The sequence below is a fragment of the Dermacentor variabilis genome, chromosome 1 (genome assembly GCF_050947875.1).
Source record: "Dermacentor variabilis isolate Ectoservices chromosome 1, ASM5094787v1, whole genome shotgun sequence".
NCBI lineage: Eukaryota > Metazoa > Arthropoda > Arachnida > Ixodida > Ixodidae > Dermacentor > Dermacentor variabilis.
In genome coordinates, this window is record NC_134568.1 from 72,043,717 (window position 1) to 72,071,621 (window position 27,905).

The following is a 27,905-nucleotide window of genomic DNA, read 5'->3' on the forward strand; positions in this document are numbered from 1 at the left end:
CGATCAGCTTACTGTCCGTTGCCTACAAAGTATTTACTAAGGTAATCGCAAATAGAATCAGGAACACCTTAGACTTCTGTCAACCAAAGGACCAGGCAGGATTCCGTAAAGGCTACTCAACAGTAGACCATATTCACACTATCAATCAAGTGATAGAGAAATGTGCAGAATATAACCAACCGTTATATATAGCTTTCATTGATTACGAGAAAGCGTTTGATTCAGTCGAAACCTCAGCAGTCATGGAGGCATTACGGAATCAGGGTGTGGATGAGCCATATGTAAAGATACTGGAAGATATCTATAGCGGCTCCACAGCCACCGTAGTCCTCCACAAAGAAAGCAACAAAATCCCTATAAAGAAAGGCGTCAGACAAGGAGATACGATATCTCCAATGCTATTCACAGCATGTTTACAGGAGGTATTCAGAGGCCTGGAGTGGGAAGAATTGGGGATAAAAGTTGATGGAGAATACCTTAGCAACTTGCGATTCGCTGATGATATTGCCTTGCTTAGTAACTCAGCAGACCAATTGCAATGCATGCTCACTGACCTGGAGAGGCAAAGCAGAAGGGTGGGTCTGAAAATTAATCTGCAGAAAACTAAAGTAATGTTTAACAGGCTCGGAAGAGAACAGCAGCTTACGATAGGTAGCGAAGCACTGGAAGGGGTAAGGGACTACATCTACTTAGGGCAGGTAGTGACCACGGATCCGGATCATGAGGCTGAAATAAGCAGAAGAATAAGAATGGGCTGGGGTGCGTTTGGCAGGCATTCTCAAATCATGAACAGCAGGATGCCACTATCCCTCAAAAGGAAAGTGTATAACTGCTGTGTGTTACCAGTACTCACATATGGGGCAGAAACCTGGAGACTTACGAAAAGGGTTCTGCTGAAATTGAGGACGACGCAACGAGCTATGGAAAGAAGAATGATGGGTGTGACATTAAGGGATAAGAAAAGAGCAGATTGGGTGAGGCAACAAACGCGGGTAAACGACATCTTAGTTGAAATCAAGAAAAAGAAATGGGCATGGGCCGGACATGTAATGAGGAGGGAAGATAACCGATGGTCACTAAGGGTTACGGACTGGATTCCAAGGGAAGGGATGCGTAGCAGGGGGCGGCAGAAAGTTAGGTCGGCGGATGACATTAAGACGTTTGCAGGGACAACATGGCCACAATTAGTACATGACCGTGGTAGTTGGAGAAGTATGGGAGAGGCCTTTGCCCTGCAGTGGGCGTAACTAGGCTGATGATGATGATGATGATGATATATATATATATATTGTTACGGTTAATGTGAAACTGGCTTTATTTAAGGGACGAGATTGATGGTGAAGTCAAGATGGCGTCCCGAGGCTGCACACCCTAACGTCTTCTTCCTCTTCTGCTCGCCCGGCTCATGCCGTAGCAGTCCCCGGTTGCCAGATGAAGCCCGCTGGGCAAGTCCAAATCACTCGGAAAGCGCAGGGTGAAACCGCTTAAGACGGGCAACATGTACTAACTGGGTCCGGCTAGACCGACGACCAGCGGACGTCAAGCGTGCCACCACGTACGTCAAGTCACTCAAGCGATCTACAATGACGAATGGGCCCGTGTACTGGGGTAAAAACTTTTCGCATAAGCCACGTTTACGTTCCGGAGTCCACAACCACACAAAGTCTCCTTTAGCGTACGAGACAGACTCTTGTCGGCTGTCATAGCGCTCTTTCGATCGGTGTTGCGATGCCACAGTACGAAGGCGAGCGATACGCCGGGCTTCTTCGGCAAGACAAAGCGTCTTGGCAACAGAGTACTCGCTGTGAAAGTCAAACGGTAGTATAGTGTCAATGCAGCTTAGCGGTGAACGTGCGTAAAGGAGATAAAAAGGACTGTAATCGGTCGTCTCATGCTTTGCAGTATTATAAGCATAGGTGATGAAGGGGAGTACGTCATCCCAGTCCTTGTGATCGGAAGATACGTACATGGCCAGCATGTTAGTTAGAGTTCTGTTCGTACGTTCTACAAGCCCATTTGTCTGAGGGTGATAAGGCGTTGAATGACGGAACTGTGAACTGCAGAGACGAAGCAGTTCTTCTACGGCGTCCGCAACAAACTGACGACCGCGATCGCTAATAATGACACGGGGGGGACCATGTCGAATAATAATGAATCGAAGCAAAAACGTTGCAACGGACACAGCTGTTGAAGATGGTACGGCCGCCGTTTCCGCGTAACGGGTCAGATGGTCGACACATACGATCACCCATCGGTTGTCGTTAGATGATCGGGGAAATGGGCCCAGAAGATCGATACCCACTTGTTCAAATGGCAGGCGAGGCGGCGGCAGAGGTTGGAGAAGACCTGGCGGAGCGGTCGTAGGGCGTTTGTAGCGTTGACATTGGTCGCAACTGGCGACGTAGTGCTTGACTGTGTCCCGCATTTTGGGCCAGTAAAAACGCTCCTGTGTCCGGTTCAAAGTTCTGATGAAACCTAGATGGCCAGAGGTCACATCGTCGTGCATGGCTCTTAGTATGTCCGTTCGCAGACTCTGCGGCACCACCAGAAGGAAGCGTGCGCCTTTAGCTGAATAATTGGTCTTGTAAATCAGGCCGTCGCGGACACAAAATCGGCCAGTGGCTCCAGGACGCGATGCGGCTACAAATAGAGGTTCCAAACTAATATCATTTTCCTGCTCTGCTTTGAAAGTCGTCGAGTCTGGGAATGTAGAAGAAATGGGAGCAAAACAGTTATCAAAATTGTCTGCATCACACTCCGTCGTCGTCAGAGGAAGGCGGGAGAGACAGTCCGCATCTGCGTGGCGACGCCCGGACTTGTAGGAAATAACGAAGTCGTACTCCTGCAGTCGAAGAGCCCAACGTGCCAGTCGTCCACTCGGGTCACGGAGATTCACCAACCAGCATAACGCGTGGTGGTCAGTAACGATAGTGAACGGGCGTCCGTAGATATAGGGCCGAAATTTGTGGACAGCGAAAACAGCTGCCAAGCATTCTTGCTCGGTCACAGTGTAATTGCGTTCCGCCTTAGTCAAAGAGCGACTAGCATAAGCCACAACGTGTTCAGCTCCGTCATGACGTTGCACTAGTACGGCACCGATGCCGATGCCACTGGCATCAGCGTGCACTTCCGTAGGTGCGGATGCATCGAAGTGACGCAATACGGGCCCTGATGTTAGTAGAAATTTTAGCTGGCGGAACGCGTCGTCGCAAGCCGATGTCCAGTTGAAGGGGACGGCTTTTTGGAGAAGACATGTTAGGGGGTACACCACGTCAGCGAACCTTGGGATGAAGCGCCGAAAATACGAGCACAGGCCCAAGAAACTCCTCAACTCCCGCACTGACTTCGGTGCTTCGAAGGAGCTGACTGCCTCAATCTTCCGTGGATCTGGCCTCACACCGTTTTTGTCGACCAGATGCCCAAGTACTAACGTCTCCGTTTCCCCGAAACGACATTTCTTGGAATTTAGGATCAAGCCGGCTTGTTTGACACAATCCAGAACAAGACTGAGACGGCTGTTATGCTCACTCAATGTGCTGCCAAAAATCACCACATCATCGAGGTAGCACAAACAAATTTCCCATTTAAGTCCTCGGAGGATAGTATCCATGAATCGTTCGAATGTTGCTGGTGCGTTACAAAGGCCGAACGGCATAACGTTAAATTCATAAAGACCATCTGGTGTCACGAAGGCCGTTTTCTCCTTATCGTCTGGGTGCATGGGTATCTGCCAATACCCTGATCGCAAATCCAGTGATGAAAAGTAGGCAGCGGAATGTAAACAATCGATGACATCATCAATTCTAGGAAGTGGATACACATCCTTTTTGGTGACTGCATTCAGTTTCCTGTAATCAACGCAAAACCGCCACGATCCATCCTTCTTCTTTACTAAGATTACTGGTGCTGCCCACGGACTAGAGGACTCTTGAACAACACTTTTCCGCAGCATGTCTTTCACCTGTTCAGCAATAACTGTCCTCTCTGTTGCAGAAACGCGGTAAGGCTTTTGCCGAATGGGATGCGCAGATCCGGTGTCAATTCTGTGGCGAGCACGAGAACGAGGGAGTGAAGCCTGCTTGTCGCCTTGTGCGAAATCGAATACAGAAAGATGTGCCCACAAAACTTCTGCGAGAACGTGGCGCTCATGTGAGGGCAGCGCCTTGTTGATCATCCATAGGATCTGCTCTTCAGAAGTGCTTTGGTGAGGATCGCTAGTACGAGACTGCTCCTCCTCGCTTAGAACTGTAATGGAGCTGTAAGTAATCTCGTCAAATTCAGCGAGCTTCATATCACGCGGAAGAACAGCAGGGACGCAAGACCAATTGAAAGCCCACAAATTTGAGCCGCCATTCACTACTCTCACGACAGAGCGTGGTACGAGTACATCTTTCTTTGCGCAGCTCGACGGAAGGGGCTGGACTTGCGCGTCAAACGATGAAAGGTCGGCAGCAGCGAAGTTGACAGGGATACGTGACAGCGACCAAGGCGGTACCAGCAAATCTTTCGAAACAACACAATAGTTTTTCACTGGTAAGGATGTGTCGGCAAGGGTGGCGAGAAGCGCGCTATTCAGAGTAATTTCGCCTGTGCCACAGTTAACGGATGCACCACAATCCTGAAGAAAGTCAATCCCGAGAATCACGTCGTGAGTGCACCGCGGCAGTACGAGAAATTCTGTTATAAGATCTTCTCCTCCGAACAAAACACTTGCAACACAAATACCAAGGGGAACTAGGCACTCTCCACTGACACCACGAAACGTCACACCACCATTCCACGGGAACATAACTTTCCGACCCAGCCTCTCTTTGAATGTCACACTCATGACGGAAACGGTAGCACCAGTATCCACTAATGCTGTTGCAGGTATACTATCAATTAACACACGCACTTTGTTCTTCACCATCATAATAGGCAGAGGAGTATTTCGCAGAGACGCAGACTGTCCGGCGACCTTACCTCCATCGGTCGCGCCGGCTAGTTTTCCGACGGTGGTGGTGACGCAGCACGTCGCCGTGGTGACGGTGAACGGCGTTGGCGACTGGTTGGGGGCGTCAGGCTACGGTCTGAAGCTGGCGAGCCACTCCTACTATATTGACGGAAGGTATTCCGGGGTGGTGCGCCTGTGGTGTTTGCACTATCAGGGTCTGTCAGCCAACGGTCGTCATAACTGTCACGTTCAAAAGTAGGCCAAGTTGGTGGTGGGCCATATCTTGTCTGTCGGCGTCGGCGACAAAAACGAGCAATGTGTCCCGAGGCGCCACAGCTGTAACACACAGGCGATGCGCGACCGACGTTGTAAACCTCGGGGTTAATCCTGGGACGCTGCGAATAATAAATGCGATCTTCCGAATTCCGATTCGTGGTGGTAGCTCGACGAGTTCGTTGATCGTGCGTCACGTCGTCGGGAAAGGTACGTCGGTGCTGTCGCAGCTGATCTACTCGACACTCTGCAACGCCTGGCATGGCAGACAATGCGGACACAGCAGATGCATGTTCTTGAGGTTGGTTGGGAGCCCACCCAAGCTGGTCGACATCCGCCCCTTTGGTGTGTCTTTCAAGTTCTTCGCGAACAATTTGCCTAATAGTTGCCGCAAGGTCTAGTTGAAAACTGTAGTTGTCATTGTCTTCAACGCTTGCCACCGTTGTCACATTTGCTAACCTGCCGAACTTAGGCGTGATACGGCGCAGCTTCAAGGCCTCAAATGTGCGGCAATGCTTGATGAGGTCGGCGACCGAGGCGAGACTCTCCTTTCCGATTAAATAATTGTACACATCCTCGGCTATGCCTTTAAGCAGGTGTCCAACCTTGTCCTCTTCGGACATTCGAGGATTGACCGTTCTGCAAAGCTTCAGGATTGCCTCAATGTACGTAGTACAGGTCTCACCTGGGACTTGAGCGCGCTGAAGCAATGTCTGCTCTGCCCGCTTCCTTTTCGTGGTGGAATCGCCGAAGCACTCAGTAAGGTGAGTAACGAAGCTGTCCCACGTTGTGCAGATATCTTCATGGTTCTCGAACCACACAAGCGCAGTGTCCGTGAGGAACAGAACTACATTGTCGAGCTGAGCCGTGGCGTTCCAGCCGTTGTACTTGCTCACACGCTTGTAGTGGGTGAGCCATTCCTCCACGTCCTCGCCGAATTTTCCTGAGAAAGGGCGGGGCTCCATCTGATGCATCCAGGCGCCGGTTGTTCGAACTGGAGCTGCCAGAGAAGGCTGTTGGTCACCGCTGTGGGACATCGGGATCTCAAGTGGTGTTGGGGGCAGTCGAGCGAGGCGTCGGCTCCGGCGTGGTGCTTGCTGCAGCAGCTCCGTCGTCTTGGTCGAAGTACCCAGCACCTCCACCACAAAACTGTTACGGTTAATGTGAAACTGGCTTTATTTAAGGGACGAGATTAATGGTGAAGTCAAGATGGCGTCCCGAGGCTGCACACGCTAACGTCTTCTTCCTCTTCTGCTCGCCCGGCTCATGCCGTAGCAATATATATATATGTATGTATATATATATATATATCTATATATATATATATATATATATATTAACTAAAAAAAATTATCCGACGGCCTGATTCAAACAGAGGGCCTCTAGCACAGAAGCCCATACTGTAACCATTTCGCCCCAGACGCAGTGCCCCACAATAACATCGTAGTTTTCCCATGTAAGACTTCAGAAATTATTTAAAATTATTTAACGTGTATTCATACTTCAAATTGTGGGTCAACACCGAGAATAGTGCAGTGTACACATATGGGCTGACTCCAAAGATATAGCGCTGTAACAAAAAAAAAAATAGGCCGTCCGACGCTCCCCCTACTCCCCCCTTTGGAGTGGTGACGTCATAGAGCACTTTGTGGGAAAAGCGCGCCACAGTAGCGCGCCGTCGTCTGTTCACCGATGGCATGCGGCGAGCGTGTCCACTGATTCTATATAGGAAAACAAAGCTATGCTTGAGCAGAGTTCTGTCTGCGGCGGGTGCTGTGAATCACGCCAATGCGTCAGCCACCAGCAGCCTCTCGCGATCTCCCGATTAGAGAGTCAGTCACGCCACACTTTGCTCCGTTAGCAACATGCCGCACGAGACGAATTGTCCGCGCCAGACAATATGTCGCCAAATGAAAACATGTGTAGAGCTACTCTCAAATTTCGCATTATAGAGTATCGTAATCATCGGTGAATTTTGTTTTCTCCTGTCCTTAGGTGAGAGACCGCCGCCAGGCCACGCCCACCCTTCCAGTAACGTCGGCAAACGACGATGTCATGCAAACTTCAGTGGCCTCTCTAGAACCAACCACCATTGCACCTCTGGAACAGTCAACTCCTGCCGTTCCCGAGGCAACCACTATTACATCTCTTGAAGTGACTACTCTCGCTTTTCCTGAAGCAAGCACCATTGCAACTTCCGAACCAACAACTTTCGCTATTCCCGAAGGAAGCAGTGAACTCCCCCAGTCGACTTCTCTGGCTACCGAGAAAGCTGCGGAGCAGCCGGGACCGTCGACCACTCCGCCTGAACTGGTACCAGAACAGCCGGTCGCGGAATACCCTTCGCACCCAATCCCACCGAACGATTTCTACTCGCAGGGCTTCTTTCCTCCAGGCTACTTCCCGCAGGGTTTCTACCCGCAATACCCGCAAGCTGCCTACCCCCAGTACCCTCAAGGTGCCTATCCGCAGTACCCACAGTACCCTCAAGGCCCTTACTCCCAGTACCCGCAAGGCTACTACCCCAACCCAAGCGGCATCATAGATCCCGGTTTCGCACCCGACCCAAACCGTCAACTTCTGCAGCGGGCTCGCGAAGAACAGAGGCGGAAAGGCGTTGGACAACAACCATGGCAACCTCTCGCACATGGTCCCTGGCAGGGCTACCCCGGTGGCTCTGGAATCATCGACCCGGGGTTTGCACCACAGCCAATCGACCCACTACTGCAAAGAGCCCTTGAGCACCAGAGGCAGCATGGGGGTGGAGAAGCACCCGGCGCGCAGCAAGGGAACCAAATGTCTCCAGAACCACAGCTGAACATTGTTTATGCAGATGGTGGAGCCCAGGGGTATCCTCCGAACGCGCCATTCGGTGACCAGGGAGTAGCAGCGCCGCGTGTGGAGGATACTCTCATTCAACAAACGCAAGACCAAGCACGACAGCAGGAGCAGCAGCAAGAACAGCAGAGGCCATCGGCTCCCCAAGTGGAAAACGAGAATTCGCCAGAAGCCGTTACCACTCAGCAGCCTGTTGCTATAGCGGTGGCCGAGAGTAACCGGGAGTAGGAAGGGGTGCATCAGAGGCACTCATGTGTTCGGCATACTACAGTACCACAGTAATGTTGGAGCCGTATCCCAAATAAAAATTGATCAAAAAGATGTGCTCCGGTCAGCAGCTGTTGGAAGAGACTATTTGTATATGTTTTGGTTGATGCACCGAAGTGTGTAGCGGCTTTTGTCTGATTGCACGGGAGAATTTCCTTGCACGAAGGGTACAATTTGCTTATCTCATAATAATTATGAAGGTTGTCAGGTTTTTATAAGGCTACTCGTACGTGTTGTTAAAAGCAACCCCTGCGTACGAAGTTAGCCCAGTGACTCTACTCGAAAGTATAACTGAGACCCTAAATGGTAGTCATACGCTCCTAATCTTTTCTGCGAAGGGACATACTCCCACGGAATACATATGCGCACAGACAAAAAAAGGACGTTCTAACAAATTGCTGACTGTGGGTGCAATTGACAGCGCCTGTTGCGTGTTTCCGATAAATATTACTACCTTGTAGCAAATGAAAGAGAAATAAACGTATTCGCGTGTTAATACTTACGATCATCATCCTCTTTGGTATACAAGCAAAAGCCATGTAGCGATGGCTACTTCTTGGCACCATGCACCGGACTGTCCAAACATCTTTCTCAGAAATTACTAACATTAGTGTCTATTTGCTCGGAGTGGCTCATAAATTGGTAAATACAAGAATAAATCTTAATTAAGACGCGTCACGCAACACAGCGCTAAACAATAACGGTTCGAAGGAAAATCTTGCTTCAGAAGACATTGAAAAAGAGGGCTGCGAGGGCATGAAAAACTACTTTTTCCGCCAGCATGTAAAGATGCTCTAAGATGCTATAGTGAAAATGGACTTATCAATTATGAAGTGTCCCCTATGGCTTAAGAGGAAGCTTTAGCTCGGGCTCAGCTCCGACGTGGCCTATTCAATTACATGTAAAACAAAAAACCGTTTTTCTGAGATAACCCCTGGGCCAATTTTAATGAAATGTGTTGCATTTGAGAGAGAAATTTAAATTCTAGTCACTGTTGAAGCGGAATTTCGATTTATGTCCTGAATCTTATTAAAAAATTTCAAAAATTCAAAAGTTTCAGAGAAATAGAAGCACGAAGTTTACAAATTCATAGCTCTGCATCAAGACTAAATATCGCGGTTCTGTTAACTGCATCCATTAGATCACTCAAAGCGGACAAACTCGATATGTCATTTTATATTTTACGTGAATTTGTTACGTTGTTTACAAGGATTCTGCAAAAACTGTATTTCCATATAACTAAATTTTTTTAGATTCATGTGTAATAATCAATTTTGTCCACTTTAGATGTACTATTGGATGCAATTCACAGAATTGTATTTTCATTTTTGTTACCGAGTTAGCAAAACTGTAAACTTGATAGTATCGTTTTTTGAATATTTTTTTAATTTTTGGCAATGTTTAATAAAAAATTAATCACGTAAATCAGAAATTTGAAAGAAACAGTCACCAGATTTTAAGAATTTCTTCTTTATGCAACAAACGTCGCCAAATTTGATGCAGCGGTTGCCGAGAAAAACGCATTCACCTTTTACACGTATTTAGATAGGAGCACCCGAGCTAAAACTTCCTCTTAAGCACGAAGTTTAACTTACCCCTTCCCCCGTAAGGGTAGCCAACCGGAACTGCCTCCAGTTAACCTCCCTGCCTTTCTATGCATCTTTTTCTCTCTCTTCTTTAACTTCTACTTGTGAAGTTGACGGCTCTCTAAAGCATTCCCGTCTTCCCTTAGCCGCGCTAGATTGCTAAGAAACGCTGGGGTGTGATATCGAAAGCGCTGACCATGTTAAACAAATTATTGTTATGGTAGAGAAGTTCAGTGAAGTCAGCCTTCAATTTTATAACATAACATGTTACGATGTTATAAAAGAAGATGCGCCTCGAACTTGTGTAATCTTGTAGCTAAATGCGTCTACATAGTCACCTTACCTTTTTAAAAAACTGCGAGCATGCTGCTATACTAATTTCTTTAGAAAACATCAAGAGGGTGAACAGTGATGGTCCATGAGATCTCTACAACCAAAGAAACGTTGCGATCAATTTATTCGGGCAAATTTTCTAGCTCCAGGCAGCACAGTTGCGACCAGAAAGGCATTATTTCTGGTCGTAACTTCTGGTCAGGTATATTATACTCATTGCCACTGCTCATTACTGGGCTCTCTGAAGTTATGAGATGGGGTGGTGCGAAAGAGTAAGGAGACAGAGATAAAAAAGGATGGAAAGCAAAAAAAGAAAGAGATAAGTGACTGAATCACTTCTTGCAAGAGCGTTAAAAACAGCAAGTGACAAGTTAAAGATAAACAAAAAACGTGACCTTGCAAATGCAAGTACAGCTTAAAGTAGTTAGTGACACTTCTGCTGAAGAAAGATGGGGAGAGGGAATTAGTTCTTTCTGTCACATTGCTATTTAACCGTGCCGTTGAGACAAATAAGACCGCATTTATGCAAGCTGCATAAGATAATTTGCAACATTCAGTGGTCCTTCCTTTCGATAGGAAGGAGAGGATAGCAAGTCATGTTTCGCTTAAATGGGTGCTACATTTTTACACGTACTGGATGCCTCAGGATAAATGTTCACCCTTTGCGTTTCTTTCACGCCCACCAAAATATTATTGTACATGCGTATTTGCATTCTAAGAATGCCGGGAATGAACTACGAGACCTTGCGTTAGAAATAAGACTATTGTTTCCGTGAATGCAGCTGCTTCACGTAATTTGTCTCGTTTCTATCTACTCTCGTGTCTATTCATTTAGACTTTCCATATTACGCGCTAGATTTGAACAGAGCTTTGACGCCTGTCTGCGTACAAAGGTCGCCAAAGCCGAGTACTTCCATGTATATAGATAAAATTTCAAGGGTTCAGAAAACCAACGCCTTTTTCCCGTCCTGCTCCCGGCTTGTTCAACAATACTGATGCAGTATAGCCATCCGTAATCATCTGTGGACACAAAGGTAAGTTCGAAACTGGTATTTCATCTATTAGGTTTGCTGGGCTTATACATGTACAATCGATGCAACCATCGCAAATTAAGCTTATATTTTCGTAAAACAAGCAAAGGAATGGTAGCTGCAGGAACAGGCTAATATTTTTAAGGTTCGACGGAAGGCCGTATGGTCGGGATGGAACATGGTGAAAGGCAGACAAAAGCCGGGGCACTATACGCCGACCAAAGTAAGTTTAAAAAAGAAAGATGTTTCCTTACCGACACGGGAGCCTTGTTCACAGGTCAAAGAAATGTGTTCGAGCAGTTCGCTTAAGTATGCGGGAACACGTGACGCAGGCAGCGCGGGTACGCTGACGGCAGATTGCCAGCGCTCCTGTTCAGAGTGTGCGGTGTAATCTGAATCATGAGCGACTCAAGATAAAGGCGTCGAGATAGTCCTTTTACTGACCTTCCGTAATTCATTCGGCGTCCGGCAACAGAAACGGACTTAGCGATTTCTAATGGTATCTTCGACTGGTCGCCTGTATGCCCCGAAGCAGAGTCGGGTAGATCGGTCGTTTCCCGAGTTCAAAGGTAGGGGACAAGCGCGCAAGCCGAACGTGCGACTCGCTCTCGGAGGAGGAAATTGCTGATGCGAAGCCACGTGACTACTGCCAACGTCCGATGTTTCGCCCATCCAAAGCTCCCGGCGCTGCCGGAAAAACCGGCGGACGTGCCGGCGGGACAAACGTTCGTCGAGACGCCAGCATGCAGTGGCCTAGGTTGCCAAGGTTACGGTGGGCCGTCGCCAACAGCAGCGACGCGGCGCTGCGATGACGTTTCAATCTCGATGACTGCTCCGACGACAGGGCTCGGAGCGCCTCAGAGCGCTCCAAGATAGAGGAGAGCAATCGAGAAGAACCAGCCGAACGCAGGGCGCGCACCCTCTTTCAACCAGCCGAAGACAACGCCGCTCGCGAGAGCGCTCCAGAGTGCTCAGAAACGACCAGCCGAAGATAGCATAAGAAACCCATACGGGTGCAGTGCGATGGCGCAGATGTCAAAATGCGGAACAGATTAGAACGCTCGCCGCGAACAATAGCGTGATGTCAAGCTTATCGCAATATATAAGCAGGAGAGGTATCGGCGCAAAAACCAGGTGCGTTATCGATGGGGCGGACACGTATAGTTCGTACACCCGAAGAACAACATGCGTACGAGGAGCACCGTACGAGGGGACAGCAACGAGAATGTAAACGGCGTCGGCGCGAAACAACCACCGACGAAGAACGTTCCAGGAATGCTGAACGAAAACGACAATCGTCCCCGACAAGCGTGCCCGGGTACTTCCGAACAAACAACGACGCCAGACTCGCAATGCAAAAAAATAACAACCATTCCGTTCTGTGAAGATGGAATGGTAGCGAAAGCACTTTGATTTTCGTTTGAGAGCTTTGACTGTCGTCAGCTTTCGCTGCCATTCCAGCTTCACAGAGTAGAATTGTTGTCATTTTTTCTCTGGCATGGCCAGCTGCCTACCCCCCAGTCCGTTGCGTGGCCCCCTGAAGCGGCATGCTCAACCAAAGCACTGGACCTCACTTTTCTTTTCTAATGTCATAATTATGCTGTTTAAGACGCCTTTAAAAGTCACTAGTTTCGCCAATATACACGTAGTCAGCATCCGCGCATGGGATAACGTACGCAACTCCTGGGAACTTTTCTTTTGGTAATTAGTCCTTACCACTTATGAGCGATTCGCGCAGTCTCTGGTTTGGAACGCGTGCCAGTTGAACATCGCAAGAACGAAGAACACTGCTTACAGCTTCACTTATGGACAGGATATATGATATTCCGGCGCGCTTTGGGACCAGAGGCAGCGCAGAATAACTATGGACGTGCCATTTGTCGTTCAACAGCATTTAACAAAGAAGTTCAAGTGGCACGTTCCAAACCAGGTGTTTTGTACGTATACGACATTCCCATGCGTTGTGTACGTTGTCCCATGCGCGGATTGTAACTACGTGTATATTGGTATGTTTCTGGTGAACTTGAAAGGCGTCTTAAACAGCACAATTATGACGTGAGAAAAAAAATCTGAAATCCAGTACTTTGGCTGAGCATGCCGCTTCAGGGGTTCACGTGTACAATCGACTGGAGGAAGCTACGTGTCCTAGCCTGAGAAAAAAAATCACCGCCCCATCTAGTCCGTCAAGTTGGTCGAACTGGGAAGCTGTGTTAGTTACACCGCGTGTTACACCAGGCAAGTCAAACTTCGCAAGCAGTATATATGGTAAATCTTTTGTTTCACCATTCTTTCACCCCATTTTCGCTTTTGCGTGCTTCGCGTGGTGAGCATGCTTTAGGAGTGCTTTTTTTTTCGGTTCTCCCAGTGTTCTTTCTTTTTGCGCGTGAGATTTTTGTCTGTGTTTGTGTGTCTGTGTCTCTGTTTGACGAGCCCATTCAGGAGCCTACTCTTGCCGAGGCTCGCAGTAGGCAGCTTCTTTCTCAGGAGTACGCACTACTCGGGGTCTTCCCATAGATGTAGCTGGGATGGAATGTGCGCAACTACAAATCCAAAGCTCCGTATATTGGGTGCAAGGCCCACCACTGCAGATGTGGGCACTGCAATCGTTTGGACGATTGGTCGTATTGGTTTGACGATTGACGTGGCTGCTCACACTTCTGTCTGGCGCAAAAAGTACCAGCAGCCACGCGCTCATAGTATCGCGTTTCAATCGCTGGGAACTGTGGGTTGGCCGCAAACTGCCAGCATAACATTTCTTTCTTTCGCGGCAGGGTGGAATCAATAGTCGATAAATTCGATGCCGATCTGGCTCGATCGCCGAAAATGCACCGTGTGACAAACGTATAAAATTCGCGCATAAGATAGATCGAGAGAGAGAGAGAGAGAAATATAATACAGGAAAGGCAGGGAGGTTAACCAGACGCACGTCCGGTTTGCTACCCTGCACTGGGAGAAGTTGTATGGGAACGAAGAAAGACAGAGAGAGGAAGGTTCGCACCGAGTCTACACATGGTTGCCAAGACCTGTCGACTTGAGGTATTTCAACAGCGCTTTCGTGCCTTTCTGTGCCATCGACGCGTACGGCAAGGGTCCAAGTATCTTCATTACGCAAAAAGGTCTAAAGTCCAGCTCGTTCAGTGCTGTCCGGAGAACTTCACGCTCGACGTCGTATTGTGGACAGATACATAGGATGTGCTTAATCGTTTCTCTGGTTCCGCAAAAGTCGCACACGGGCGTATCCCATATTCCAATATCAGATAGCCTTCTCACAGGCTGATAGGGGACACTCCAACCCCTTTCCCCCTGTTGAGCTCTTCTTTTGCTCTTCCGCTAGGTGACGTGGCCCCTATTTAGCGAAGTCCGGCAAAGATAGCACATGATCCACACAAACCGCTTTGCTGTAAAGGACTATCCCTATACCTTTATCTTGGGTCGCTCGTGATTCAGACTACACAGTACACTAGGAACAGGAGCGATGGCAATCTGCTGTCACTGTAAGCGCGCTGCCTGCGTCACGTATTCAAGCCTATTTAAGCGAACTGCTCGAACACATATTTTTTTACCTGTTAACGAGGCTCTCGTATGGGAGTCGAGACGTCTTTTTACAGTGGAGCTGTTCGAACCTCGCTGGGTTTCTCTTGACGTTCGCAGCTTCGCCGAGCTGGCGCAGAGAGAGCTGAAAGAGAGTGAAACCTGAGTACGAAAGCAGAGAGTGAAAGCAGAGAGGACGCGGCGAGGGTGGGTGGAGCCTAGCGGGGAGGAGGAGCTGCGCGGCTGGGAAACAGGTGGTGTGACGTCATTGCTCTCTGATAAAAGCCCGCGCGTTCGCTACGGCTTTCCTGCTTCTCGCAGTGGAAAAAGAAAATTATGCGTGGCTCTGCTATCGCAAACACCAGACACCAGCGAAGCTGGGGGAAGGCCAGCAAAAGTTAGACAAAGTGTGCGGTTTGGCACTACTTTACCGGCCTTCTCCAGCTCCACCGCTCTGGTGTTTGCGATAGCAGAGTCACGAATAATTTTTTTCTTTTTAGCTTACTTCGGTCGGCGTCGTGCTCCGGGTTTCGTCTACCTTTCAGCATGATAACATTCTTTATTGTAAAGATTTGCTCCTTCACAGAAAAAAAATTCTAGGACGCTGGTCCAGACGTGTTTCGGCACTGGAGGCCTTAAGGGCTCTGCTCAATTTTTTAAGGGTTTGTGAACTGTGTGACCGTCTTTGAATGTTGTAGCGCGTAGCATCGCGTTATTATGTGAATTTCCCTCAATTTTTTTCTTCTTTCTCCTTTTACTCCATTTAGCCCTTCCCCCAGTGTAGCCAGCCGGTACTTACCCTGGTTAACCTCCCTGTCTTTCCTCCCCTTTTGTCTCTCTCTATCTCCCTGTTTGCTCAGCGCAATGATATATACACATTCACTAAATTGAGGTATACTTTCTTTAAATCCGTAGTCTTTCTTAAGTTATTACTCGTGAACGGTTTCTTGCAAGCTATACCGGGTGTTTCAGCGAACTCTTAAAAAAATTTGTAAAGGTTGCAGATAGCACAATTATAGTTGATGAGTTCATCTGTTCGAAGCGGTGGACATTATTTGCACCAAATATTGAAATGCATAATCGAATAGTTAACAGAAACTTACTAATTACGTTTTGAACTAATTATATCATGGCTCATATTGCAATATTGCAGATATTAATTCCCGAACTTTGCGGCAAAATGCGCTGGCGTTGCAGATACTTTCTTCTCAAAATGTCGTTTTATGCATTGAAGCACCCAATTAACTCGAACACTAACGCCTTTATCCGCGAACTATGAACTAGAATAGTAGACTAGAAATAGACTAGAAATAGACCAAATCATAAACTAGAATTGTGTTATCTGCTACAGGCAACCTTTAAAATTTTTTGAAAGTGTTTGCTCAAACGCCCTGTATATGTATACCACGGCGCATTCAAATGTGGGCGACTTGTCGCTGCCTATAGCTATAGGCAGAAGCCCCACTAGTTTGTGGCCAACTTCCGCGTGCTTTGACTGCCGCCGGGTAGGCCAGATGTTGTTCAAGACGTCGTACGCGTCGCGATGTCTCCACAGTTGCGCTTTTAGAATCTAAGCTCGTGCGTGTGTCAGGCTTGCATGCGCGAACGGCGCCCATTGGCGCAGGGCGTCGGTGGCTCTAAAAAATTATTCGTATTGAGCAAAACACGGCCGTGCTCACTGTGCATGTTGCGCCATTACCGCGCCCAAGACGCACGCGCAACGAATGTCAGAGCGAGGTCTACACCAGTGCGACGATGCCGCTATATACGGCTGTGTATTGCGGTGCTTGCCGCTCACCGCACATATCTCGATGGAAGCGAAGCGTCGCATGTTAATGAAACTAACAAATGTTATGTGCGGAATTTCCCGACTGGTTGTCGTCACGGCCGCTTATGAAATTGGTCATCACGCGTTTACTTGGCGAAGTTAAGCCTGAAACCCAGATTACCGCCGCGTGACGCGTTTCACATCGGACTAGTGTAGTCATATGATATGCACGCAGTGTGCGCAGCTGACTGGCGAGTGTACTCTGACGCACGCGCACCGGGTGTTCTTTTTCTTAATTCTGCTTTATTCCTGGCTCACTTAGAAGTTGGCGCCGTCACATATTGAATCACGCGGGCGTGCGTCAGAAATACGCGCAACCATGGCGCGCAGTTATATATATATATATATATATATATATATATATATATATATATATATATATATATATATATATATATATATATATATATATATATAAAGGAAATTCAATTCTGGTGTTTTACGCGCCAAAACCACGATCTGATAATGAGGCGCGCCGTGCAGGGGGTGTCGGGATTAACTTGCACTACCTCGGGTACTTTAATGTGCACCCAATGCACGGTACACGGGCGTTCTTGCATTTCAGCCTCGTCGAAATGCGGCCACCACGACTGGTATTTCTGTCCGCGGTCTCCTGCTTTTCAGCGCAAAACCGTAGGCACGCACTAAGCAAAAACAAAACAAAAAGCAAGAACAACGTTTTATATCGACGTTTCGAGAAGGGTTTTGTTCTAGTTTTTTTTTTACGTGCACCTGCATTTCTTTCAATTTATTAAACACCAGATCCGAAAAACTGCGTCCTTCATACATCAAAAAACGAATGCCAGAAAGTCCACGTTAAAAGCAGTCACTTGTACGTTAAAACATGTTGGCGGGTTAGTCGGTTAGAATCCGTGATATAGTGTATAAGTGTGACTGAACGAGGACGTAGACAGAAACAGATACACAGAGAGAGCGCTTCTCCCTGTTATCTCTGTCACTGTGTATCTCTTCTCTCTGTAGCGCTGTCTCTGTGTATCTGTTTCTTTCTACGTCCTCGTTCGGTCGTGCTTATACACTCTATCACTTGCATGTTCCCGTACCCGACTCCTGCTACTGTGGTACTTCAAGACTCGCAAATAGAACACCTCTACAGCCGCTTCAATCCCCTGGACGTCAGAACTACTGCCTTCTTCACGAAGGTTGGTGCCACCACCGAGGATGTAAGTTTCATGCTGAACTTGGTACCAAGAACTACCTCCACCTTGATCCAGCATTTTGGAACCCATGACTTGGCCTCTCACAAAGGCCGAATCACCTTCGAACGTTACCATCAGCTTCTGAACTACATCGCCCGCGAGAGTTCCGACAGCCAGCGAAATCAGGCTACCCTGATTCTACCACGGTACACTAACCGGTGGATTGGCTGCCGAAATGAAGCACTGCAAGAACGAGGCATGACACTTCGATATAGGCTACCGAAATACTTCTGCTTGACTGTTGATGAAGGCCGGACCCTGGCAGAAACTTCCAAATTAAAATTGTGTTTTCGCTCTTTTTACGTGAGCCTGCACTTTTTTAAAGAAAGGGCTTATTTGGCTTATTTAGAAGGTCATGTGCGCGTGCCATCATTTACATGTAGGTAATAATTTTGAACGTCTCTGTTTTGCCTATGTGCCGAGCAGCGCAATACTAAGACGCGAAGCATGTTCGGTGTTGCATAAAATTGTGAACACGGTATGCCACCTAAACGTTGGAGAATAGCCTTGCTGGGCAAAGACACCCGCAGTACGAATGACGAAGCTGATGTTCTTGCCATACGCATCCCTCTAACATTCCCTAGACGTCGAGGTACCAAAGAGTAAGCAAGATACGAAATCGGACATCTCTGCTCGCTCTTTGTCGCTTTGGATTTCGTCACAAGCGCCCTGCGTAACCTGTCGGTTTCGTCGAGAGCATCGTTACTACATCGTATGAACACAGGCTCTGCCTATGCGCAGAGATGCGAATGGTCGAAGAAAAACTGTATGTTGCGGAAAGAAGACGTTTTTTATTTCTGTATTTTTTTTCTTTGAGTACCCGAAAGGTTGGGCAAAATTTATAGCCCCCAAATGTTCCAGAGTTAAATTTAAGCAAAATTTTGTACAGAAAGGTCACTATAGGATACCCCTGCTGGACAAGAAGTCCCCAAAAACGTAGTGATGGCAACACCTAAGAAGTAGAGCGCTAGAATTTTGTTTTACGTGTTTGTGTTTCGAAACATCTGCACTATGTTTGTAAAAAAATGATGTTTTAATATCGTGCTTACTGCAGAAGATGCGTTTAATATATTTTTTTTCTAGTCAAGCGACTATAATATACTGAAAGCCTTTGATATATTTTGTCTGTATAACGTAAAAAATAAACCTGCTACAAATATTTTGAGGGGGAAGTGTGAGACCTAGATTATCTCCATTTTTTTTTCTAAAGAAATGAACCTGTTTTGCGGGCCATTAAATATCTCTATAAATTTTGCATGTTTATCTCTATGCCGGCATGGCTATCTTAAGCCGTGGTGTGTCGATATCTCCGCTCTCTACTTAATGCAAAGAGCCAGGACACACCGAACGCTTTCCGTGGTCGTGCCTAAGCTCCGTGACGAAAGGTATGCTCGTCTTGAGATCCTACTGAATAAATATATTCAGCGTGCGTGCCGGCGATACCTTGTGGTTCTAAAAGGGTCAGTTATAGCCCGCCGGGAACTAGCTCTTCTTGCCTTCCTCAGAGCCGCCGGTTTGCCGGAGACGTGGTAACATCTCCCAGTCACATTGCAAGAGACGCTCAGGCAGAGCAGTTGCCGGTCTCGATCGCCAGCGTAAGCACGCCCGTCGGTATACAGTCCACCATCAAAGTGTTCCGCACGACGTATAACGTGAGTCGTCCGTGCATGTTTATTTGCGTTTCCTTGCCGTGGTGGGTAGATATTGTTCGCCGCCTCAGAACTGGTCTCGCGCACATTCTCGCAGAAGAAATTGCTATTCACTACGCATCATTTTGTTGTTTATTCTTGTCAAATTGTCAAGCTGAATAAACATCGATATTTTACGCGCTTTCATTGTCACATTGACCGATGACTGAACTGTTGCGCCGTAGTTAAAGCCACTCCGGGGCAGACCGCGCTGCTCATTGGTCGGTTTGTTGATCCCGCGTGATATGGCGAAACCTACTGCGAGCGATAGGTCATGTATCGTGGTGTCCTTGAAAGGTGACCATCCTTCTTCTTCCTCTTGGACAGCATCGTTGTTTTGCTAGACATGAAGCACAGATTTCCGTCCAAGATTATTCCAGGTGTGCATGGATCATGAATCATTCATCTTTTCAGCTTATATGAATGACTCGAGTTTAGACAGCCGGAAGCATATCAATGAAGACATCCTCTCTTGATTTTTGCTCTAACCAGCAACTTAACTATTTTACAGCAATATATAAAAGATAAACGGTGAGCGTTGTACTTAAGAATGATAGTTAAATCGTCAGCTTTCCGTTAGCCTGAATGTTTTTAGGGTAATGGGTTATGTTGAAAATAATTGCGGGGCTCAGGAGACTTCAAAGCGGTAGCTATTATTTCGTAAAAGGCAGACGACCCCATCTTGCCGGTTGCCGCCCTATATTCAGGTGCTTCGCCGCGCGACGTCGAATGGCCGAATAATAATAATAATAATAATAATAATAATAATAATAATAATAATAATAATAATAATAATAATAATAATAATAATAATAATAATAATAATAATAATAATAATAATAATAATAATAATAATAATAATAATGCACTTTTCTTTATTTCTGGAAAACAGTACATTCATCAGGCCTGCCAAAGTGGTGGTGAATAAAAATGAGCCAAATTACAATTAAATAACTGGTCCTGTTTAGCTCTGCGAGAGATTGCCAGGTTATTTGGAGGGATAGTTTGGGTATACATACACGCCTTATGATTGGTGCACATTCTCTCGGGTAATGTCCACTCGACTTCTAGACGTCCAACAGAACGCCAGGGTATTTTGATGGCACACAAGACCATTCAATGTCGCCGAACTTTTTCTGTTTAGAGATCCACGAGCCGAACCATCAGCGTCGCTTGACGTCGAAACGGTGGGAAGGGACGAGCCGAAACGCCGAGCAGAAACGCCGAGATCCTCGACATGCCAGAACGCTGCGCTCTCCGGCACCGAGGTCTCGCTTGTTTCATTCTCGGCGTTCTGACATCGAGCAGCGCGCAGTGCAGAACGCCGGCGCCAAGATGTGGCATGTCCAGCGCTGGTCATTCTGGCTTGTCTCTTCTCTCCGTGTCGACGCCAAGTGACGCAACGCTATGGCTGACGTTGGTACAAGACGTGCGGTCACGCTCTATGCGGCGCGCACTGCGAGGTGTGGGAGATGGGGTCTGGCGCACGTCATCTTCACCTGGTTTCGCCATGGAAGTGCTCGGTTTGTGGCGCGCATGCACTCAGGGTGCCTCGCGGTGACGTATCCCTATGGTGGCGTACCACGTGTCACGCCCCGCTAAATGTGCCCAATATCGCGCGCGTAGTCGGCATAGTAGGTTTTTGGGGCCGCTTAATGCAATGTGGCCGGCGCCATGGATATGCCGGTGAGAGTAAGCAAAGAAACCGCTCGCTTATAACGGAAACTTACAGGTCCTCGCGTTACACTTCAGCGACATTAATGCTTTGGTATTGGCACCTCCATATCATCACTCCACACAGGGCCAAAAGTCGTATTATCGGGTGTTTCGATTTTCTCAAGTGGAATCCTTGAAGAATCCAGGAGGCGGGAATATATCTCAGCTTATATAAGCTGAAATGGCGGCACACTACTGAAGTCTTTGCGACAAAAATGACTTAGCTGTAGGTCAGCCATCTGTTCGAGCTGTTCGAAATGTTTTGCATTAAAAAGAAGAGCTTGTAAAAATGACTTCTTCCGCAGAAGTGAGCTTTCTTTCTGTGTAATTTCCTTTCACATGTCTTCCTTTTCACATGTAATTTCCTTTCAAAATCACAACTGCAGACACCTGAGGGTTTGCCCTGCGTTGAAACCAAGGAGGCTCCGGCACCTCGCAGCAGCAGGACTTTCGCCGCGTAATCGTGGCCATTACACTGCGTGGACGCAAGGACCACATTATCGATCCCTCCTGAACTTTATTAGATCCGCAAATCTTTTTCCATTTATTTAATCATCCTTATTCGCCTGCATCCCATACCACTGTATGCACTGAGGCATCAACCCTCGCATAAAAAAAATCTTGTCTATAGCAGGAAGGAAGGAAGGAAATCAACTTTATTCAGGTCCTGCAGGCCACGAGAGCTTTGGGCTCTCATGAAGCGGGCGTCTCCCACGACGGAACCGGGAGGTTGAGTTTCCTGGTGGCGTCGTGGACCTGCTGGACAGCCCAGAGTTGGGGAGCGAGTTCTTCGCTCCGGATTGTTTTTTCAAACTTGCGCTTGTCCGGTTCGGAGTTTATGTGAGCTTGCGAGCACGTCCAGAGTAATGTCTATAGTAACCCGTGGGAATATGACGTTGCAACAAGTGCAAGCAATTTAGTTAAAACATCCCATTTTAGGCTTCCGTGCACGAAGAGGTGAGTGCTTTTAAGGGTGACGAACCCCGTGGAAGAAGAGAGCCATGTCATCCTTGGACAACTCGGCTACAGACACGGCTGATTGATTCATCCTGCAGTTCCAAAGCCTGGACATGAGGCGTCCTGCAGTAGTGAACATTTGCACGTGAAGTACTTCAAGTTCGTGCAACGTGCTCGGGGCGAAATAACGCGAAGAAAAGAAAACAGTGAAGACAGTAGAAGCACGTAGACGCAGAACTAGCGCTTCTCATACAGAAGGTGAAATTTTATTCTTGAAGTTCGACTTTTCTATCCAGAAATCAGCGCCCAAGATTTGTACACTATGAGTAAGATTTTCCTACATGCCTGTATTCGTTGACTGCCCTTTTGGTATTCGCTATCGGAACCAGAATTTTGTGTGAGATAACACGGGCAGGGGCTTTTTCTTTTCTTTTCATGAGATCATGCCCGGGGTGTATCCCGTGGCACCCTTCTTTATGGTGATTGTACTTCGGTATTGCGTCATTGCTTTATAAAACCTGTTTTCAGTTACCCAGCAATTCAGTCTTATGTGTTTACTTAAGGTGATAATTCACCTAGTTCGGATAAATATGACGGGGGGGGGGGGTCGCGAGAGAGAGAGAGAGGATCAAATGACAGAAGCCGTCTCGTTTTTCGTCTCCATCCGTTGATATGAAGCGCCAACATTTAAATGAGACGTGTGGGATGACTTACCCTCGTCGGTTCTAATGCTATTCGCCTTCCTAGAGCGTTAGCACCGTTCACATGGGAGCGACGTGCTAGAAATGCAAAGCAGCCATGTAGAATTTTTCTAAACATGGCTACGTATTCGGAACCGAACCGCCTTTGCCTAGGTTTGTAGCTAGGGGCGCACGTACGAGATTTGACGGAATGACATTAGGTCCGCTCGCTCTTTTTTACCGTTGAGTACACGTGTAGTAAATGCTGTACGGGGTGAGCGGAAAAGGCAAAAGAGAGCGCATCCCCATTTCCTTTTGTCTTCTCGTTGTGTCGGGCTTTCTGGTGCAAAAGCAATTAAGGAAACATTGCGCCATACTCAAACATTTCTTTTTTATTTGTATAAATATATATATATATATATATATATATATATATATATATATATATATATATATATATATATATATATATATATATATATATATATCGTTATAAATTCGTTATTGCCAAACGTATACGAAAATGAGTGTTGTCAAGTGAAACTCGGATGTGTGTGTGTGTGTGTGTGTGTATGTGTGTGTGTGTGTGTGTGTGTGTGTGTGTGTGTGTGTGTGTGTGTGTGTGTGTGTGTGTGTGTGTGTGTGTGTGTGTGTGTGTGTGTGTGTGTGTGCGTGCGTGCGTGCGTGCGCGCGCGTTTTTCGATCGAAATTCGTTATTGTCAAAAGTATACAAAAAGGAGCGCTGTTAAGGGAAACTAGAGTCTCCAGTAAAAATAATGGAAGAAAAATGTACGTTTCGATTAATCTATACCCGCCGCGGTGGCTCAGTGGCTGTGGTGTTGGGCTGCTAAGCACGATGTCGCAGGATCAAATCCCGGCCGCGGCGGCCGCATTTCGATGGGGGCGAAATGCAAAAACGCTCGTGTCTCGTGCATTGGCGGTCCGTTAAACATCCCCTGGTGGACAAAATGAATCCGGAGTCCCCCACTATGGCGTGCCGAATAAACAAATGGTGGTTTTGGCACATAAAATCACCGAATTTAATTAATTTAATTTATACCGAAAAAGCGTGCGTTACAGATGCATAGCTTTGAATTTTTCGGCGTGTTGTGTATCTTCGCTTCGCAGTGGTCAGTAATCTAAAGGGTAATTTTATGTGCAACATACTGCTCAAAATTTCAGCCTGTGTTCACCCCCCCAAAAAAAAAACAACGTATATATATATATATATATATATATATATATATATATATATATATATATATATATATATAGAATGCTCTTGAAATTGTTCGTAAGAGACAGTGCTAGCCAATCGGGATGTTGGGCATATTAGAGAAGTCAGCCGGCCAATTGCAAACAGCGCTTACGAACGAACGCCTTTATGAATTTGACCCCTCGAGTTTTCCATTTTTTAAAGAGCGCTGCCAAGCTCTGCCGCTATACGGCCTTTTTTTACGACAAGCATTCTTTCTATATATGACATTGTACACAAAGAGGAGCCGTTGTGAGTAAATGACAAGATGCTATCCAGTGAAGATCTGGTAGTCGAGGACCAAGTGCCCGGGTCTGCGATGGAACAACTGGAGAAGCGTGCTCAAGGTCGCGCAACATGTGCCTCCGGCACACCCACCGGACTCCAAGTAATGACGTCGCTCCTGTGTTGAACTGCCACTTTTATAGCGCCAGCTGTTAAGAGCTCATTTATGTTTGGCTGCGTCCATCTGGTCTGTAGTATATGGAGGGGTGACTTTCAGGTCATTCGCCTAGCCGGCTAATATATGTAAGGATGATAACACTTTGGGGGGCAAATAGTGGTTGGAGCATGTCTAGGTATTTGTCAGTAACTCAATGTGGGTGCCTGATAAAGTGCGGAAGCCCGTGAATAATTTACTGATTTCCGAGGAACCTCGGGAGAGTAGGCGGGTGCAGTGAGGTGGACGTGACTTCGATGGCATCCAACTCCTCCAAATTTTTTGAGCCGCTAACTTGAAGCAGCGACCGCTTCACAAGCGTTGGCAGGTAAGCTACATATTTTTTAAGTGTTTAGCTATGACTAACAGACTCCAAGCATTTCCTGATTGGTTTTCGCTTCATTCATACAGATTAGTTACTGTGAGGCGCGTTACTGTTCTTTTACAACGGAACTAGTAACATTTTTTCGAGCACATGATTACTTTTAGCGCGAAGAAGCACCTGCGCATGTGTTGTGTGTCTGCATTACCTCTCGAAGATAGTAATCATGAATCAGTCCTAATAATTTGAACCCAATCCACACGCTGTTGAATTCCTGAGGGTCTTACGTAACTTGAATCATATCTCCCGTTAATTTATGTCAAGCTGTATTTATTCGTAAGTGGGCGTACGACAGCGTAGGCGCTAATTGAGAAATTAGTGATCGTTTATAAACGATAACAACTTTGTACAGATGCAGTTTTCTTATAATAAGGGAAACTTAAAAATTATGCCAAAACGGCAAACGTTTCAAACTAAAGGCAGACTATGTTTTGTTGAACTTCTCTATGTTCCCGAAGATACAACCTGATGTAATGTAGCTGGATGCTTGGTACTGATAAGGTCAGCGATTTTCGTCGCGTGCCGTTTCAAGTTTTCTTTATCTCCTTTCGTAGGGCACCAGTCTCCTTTGTGTATACAATAACTATCCAGTAGGGTACATGTTACAGTGCCACGGACCCGTTCGTAACACCGCTTTACGAAGTTGAGCATGAGCAGGTAGGGATTGAAACTAAAGAAGCATTTCTAATCGATATCCGGGAAAGTTAAACGGATCTAAAGAGTGGCACTGAAAGGGATCATATTCGAAAATTTTCTTATTGAAGGAGCTGCCCATACATGCAGGCATCTATTCGTCATCAGAAAATTTATGTATACCCACGGCATTATGAAGGCCTCCTTCGGGGATCTGCAGTTACTCCTATCTGGCGCCATCTGGCTCCGTATCAATGACATTTGGTATTAAACGCAAAAAAGTGGCACTGTAGCCTGCACTACAAAGTATTTTCCCGTTCGGGGTGACGACAGTGCGAACGCATTTGGCAGGCGCTGCTTGCGAGGGGACGATTTTTCGTGCGCTGATCCGACGGACGCGTTTTTTCCCGTAAGTCGGCCCTCGCGAAGCAAGGAGGGCCGGCGGATGGTGGCCCAACGCTAAATCGCGCGAGCTCCGCATGAGCGTACACCCATGGCCGGAAGTAAGCTTAGAGACTCGGTTTCAGTAAAAAGGAAGGGCCGGAGGGGGGGGGGGCGGTTGTTGCTCAAAGGGCGCCCAATGACGCAAGTGTGACGCGAGAGGCCCGCAACAAGTACCTACCTTGTTCGCGTTCTCCCTCATGAGAAGTGGAACGGCAATGGTGTCCTTGAGATGAAAGAGAGCGTGTGTCTTATACTGCTCGGCTCGCTATCCGGATTACTTGGCTCCGACGCGAATTGCGAACCAAAGGGGGGAGGGTGAAGGAGGCCAAGTAAAAGAGAACGCAAGCTGGGTCAATCACGGCCACGTTTCTGGGACGGAAACATTTCCGGCTATAGGAGCAACCAAGCAGCGAAAACTGGAGACTCTTTATAAAGACCGTCGGCGGCTAAAGCTGGGACTTCCGCCAGCTCGCGAACGCCTGCGACCAACAGCAAGACTGTGGCCCGTTGCTTTTAGGCTTACCCTGGTAGCGCAGCAATCGCGGATTCGAGCCTTTTATAAGGGTAAGTGAAGAGACGTGATGGTTGTGTTTTCATCGATAGCCTCGGGACGACACCTGTGCCTTGAATAACAGTGCGTCTAGCGTCTGTGAACGTGCCCACCAATGCTGCCAACGCCGGTGTAGCCAACTGGTTTCGCGCCGTATGGGAAAGCACGCCACCGCCGACTCCGTTATGTAACGAGCTGCGCTGCTGAGAGCTTGCCGAGTGCGTGTTTCACTTGGTTGGAGAACGGGGTTGCGGTAACCATCGCTTCGCTGCATAACATCCCCAAGTTCGAAGGTGAGTGCTGCTGTGGGTCTCCATTGGTCTTCTTTGACTTCAGGTCGCAAAAGGGGGCACCCGGTTGTCGGTTCACCATATCGTCGGTAAACAGCGAAGTGGCGCCAGAGGCTGTCCAAGTAATTTGCACGATGCGCAAAGCGAAACGCGGAAACTAGTTTTCAGCCTAGCCAGCGGATGTTAATCTGCAGCGCTTATGCAATGTTTCTGACGGTTGGCAAATTATAAATGCGCGAATATTTATATGTTTCGCTCCGGAGAACTACTATGAAAATATCTGTCTTAGCTTGGTAGTTGTTTACAGGTTTTTCGAATTTTGAAAATAAAAACGTTTTTGCTTATGCTTCCATGAGTATTTTACGTGCCACCGCTCATTCGAGGTAAGCAAGCTTCAAGTGTAATAATGAAAATATGCTTGAAGCTTGCTCAAAAATCAATCTAAGCATTTTCTTTTTTGTGTGTCATGGCTCTTCACCACAAATATTGCTTCAGTGGATCAAAATGCGGCTAAAGATAGACATGCAAATCGTTTCCTGCACTCGAAGTATGGGTTACATTCGAAGCCGACGAAGAGGCGCTGAATTTACGCAAGCATGACATATATTTATGTGAATTTGCGCAGCTTAGTAAAACGTTACAATATCGTTGTACGCGCCAGTATATCGTTAAATGTGGTACAGGCATGCTAAACAGGAAAGTGACTGCTATATAAAAGATTTAACGCGCTTCTTTAGATTAAGTTGGTTTCGAGGGCACATAATTCACGATGCGCAACCGATACCGACATTACGCAGCATCCTTCACTCATGTCGGTATCGGTTGTGCACCGTGAATTATGTGCCCTCGAACCACCCCGCGCAGCAGCCTTCATACGTACTCTCAAGTGTCGAAGCAGCGAGACAACTTCTCATTCTACCACACATGCTCTCCATAGCAGAGTGGAATACCGCACTCACAAGGCGCACCAGATTGCACAGACTTAACCCTTCACTGCAACTCTGACCTCCGGCCGGACTTCACTGACGCGAAGC

General features: G+C 47.2%; 1 protein-coding gene across 1 annotated transcript in view; it reads left to right on the forward strand.

The window, feature by feature from the left end:
• The window catches only part of LOC142579204 (uncharacterized), a 31,399-nt gene extending 23,021 nt beyond the window's left edge, over positions 1-8,378 (forward strand). The window contains exon 4 of the mRNA XM_075689186.1: positions 7,202-8,378. Coding sequence (XP_075545301.1) covers positions 7,202-8,272 — 1,071 coding nt within the window. The 3' untranslated portion in view covers positions 8,273-8,378. The remainder of the gene's footprint in view (positions 1-7,201) is intronic.
• Positions 8,379-27,905: the final 19,527 nt, after the last annotated feature.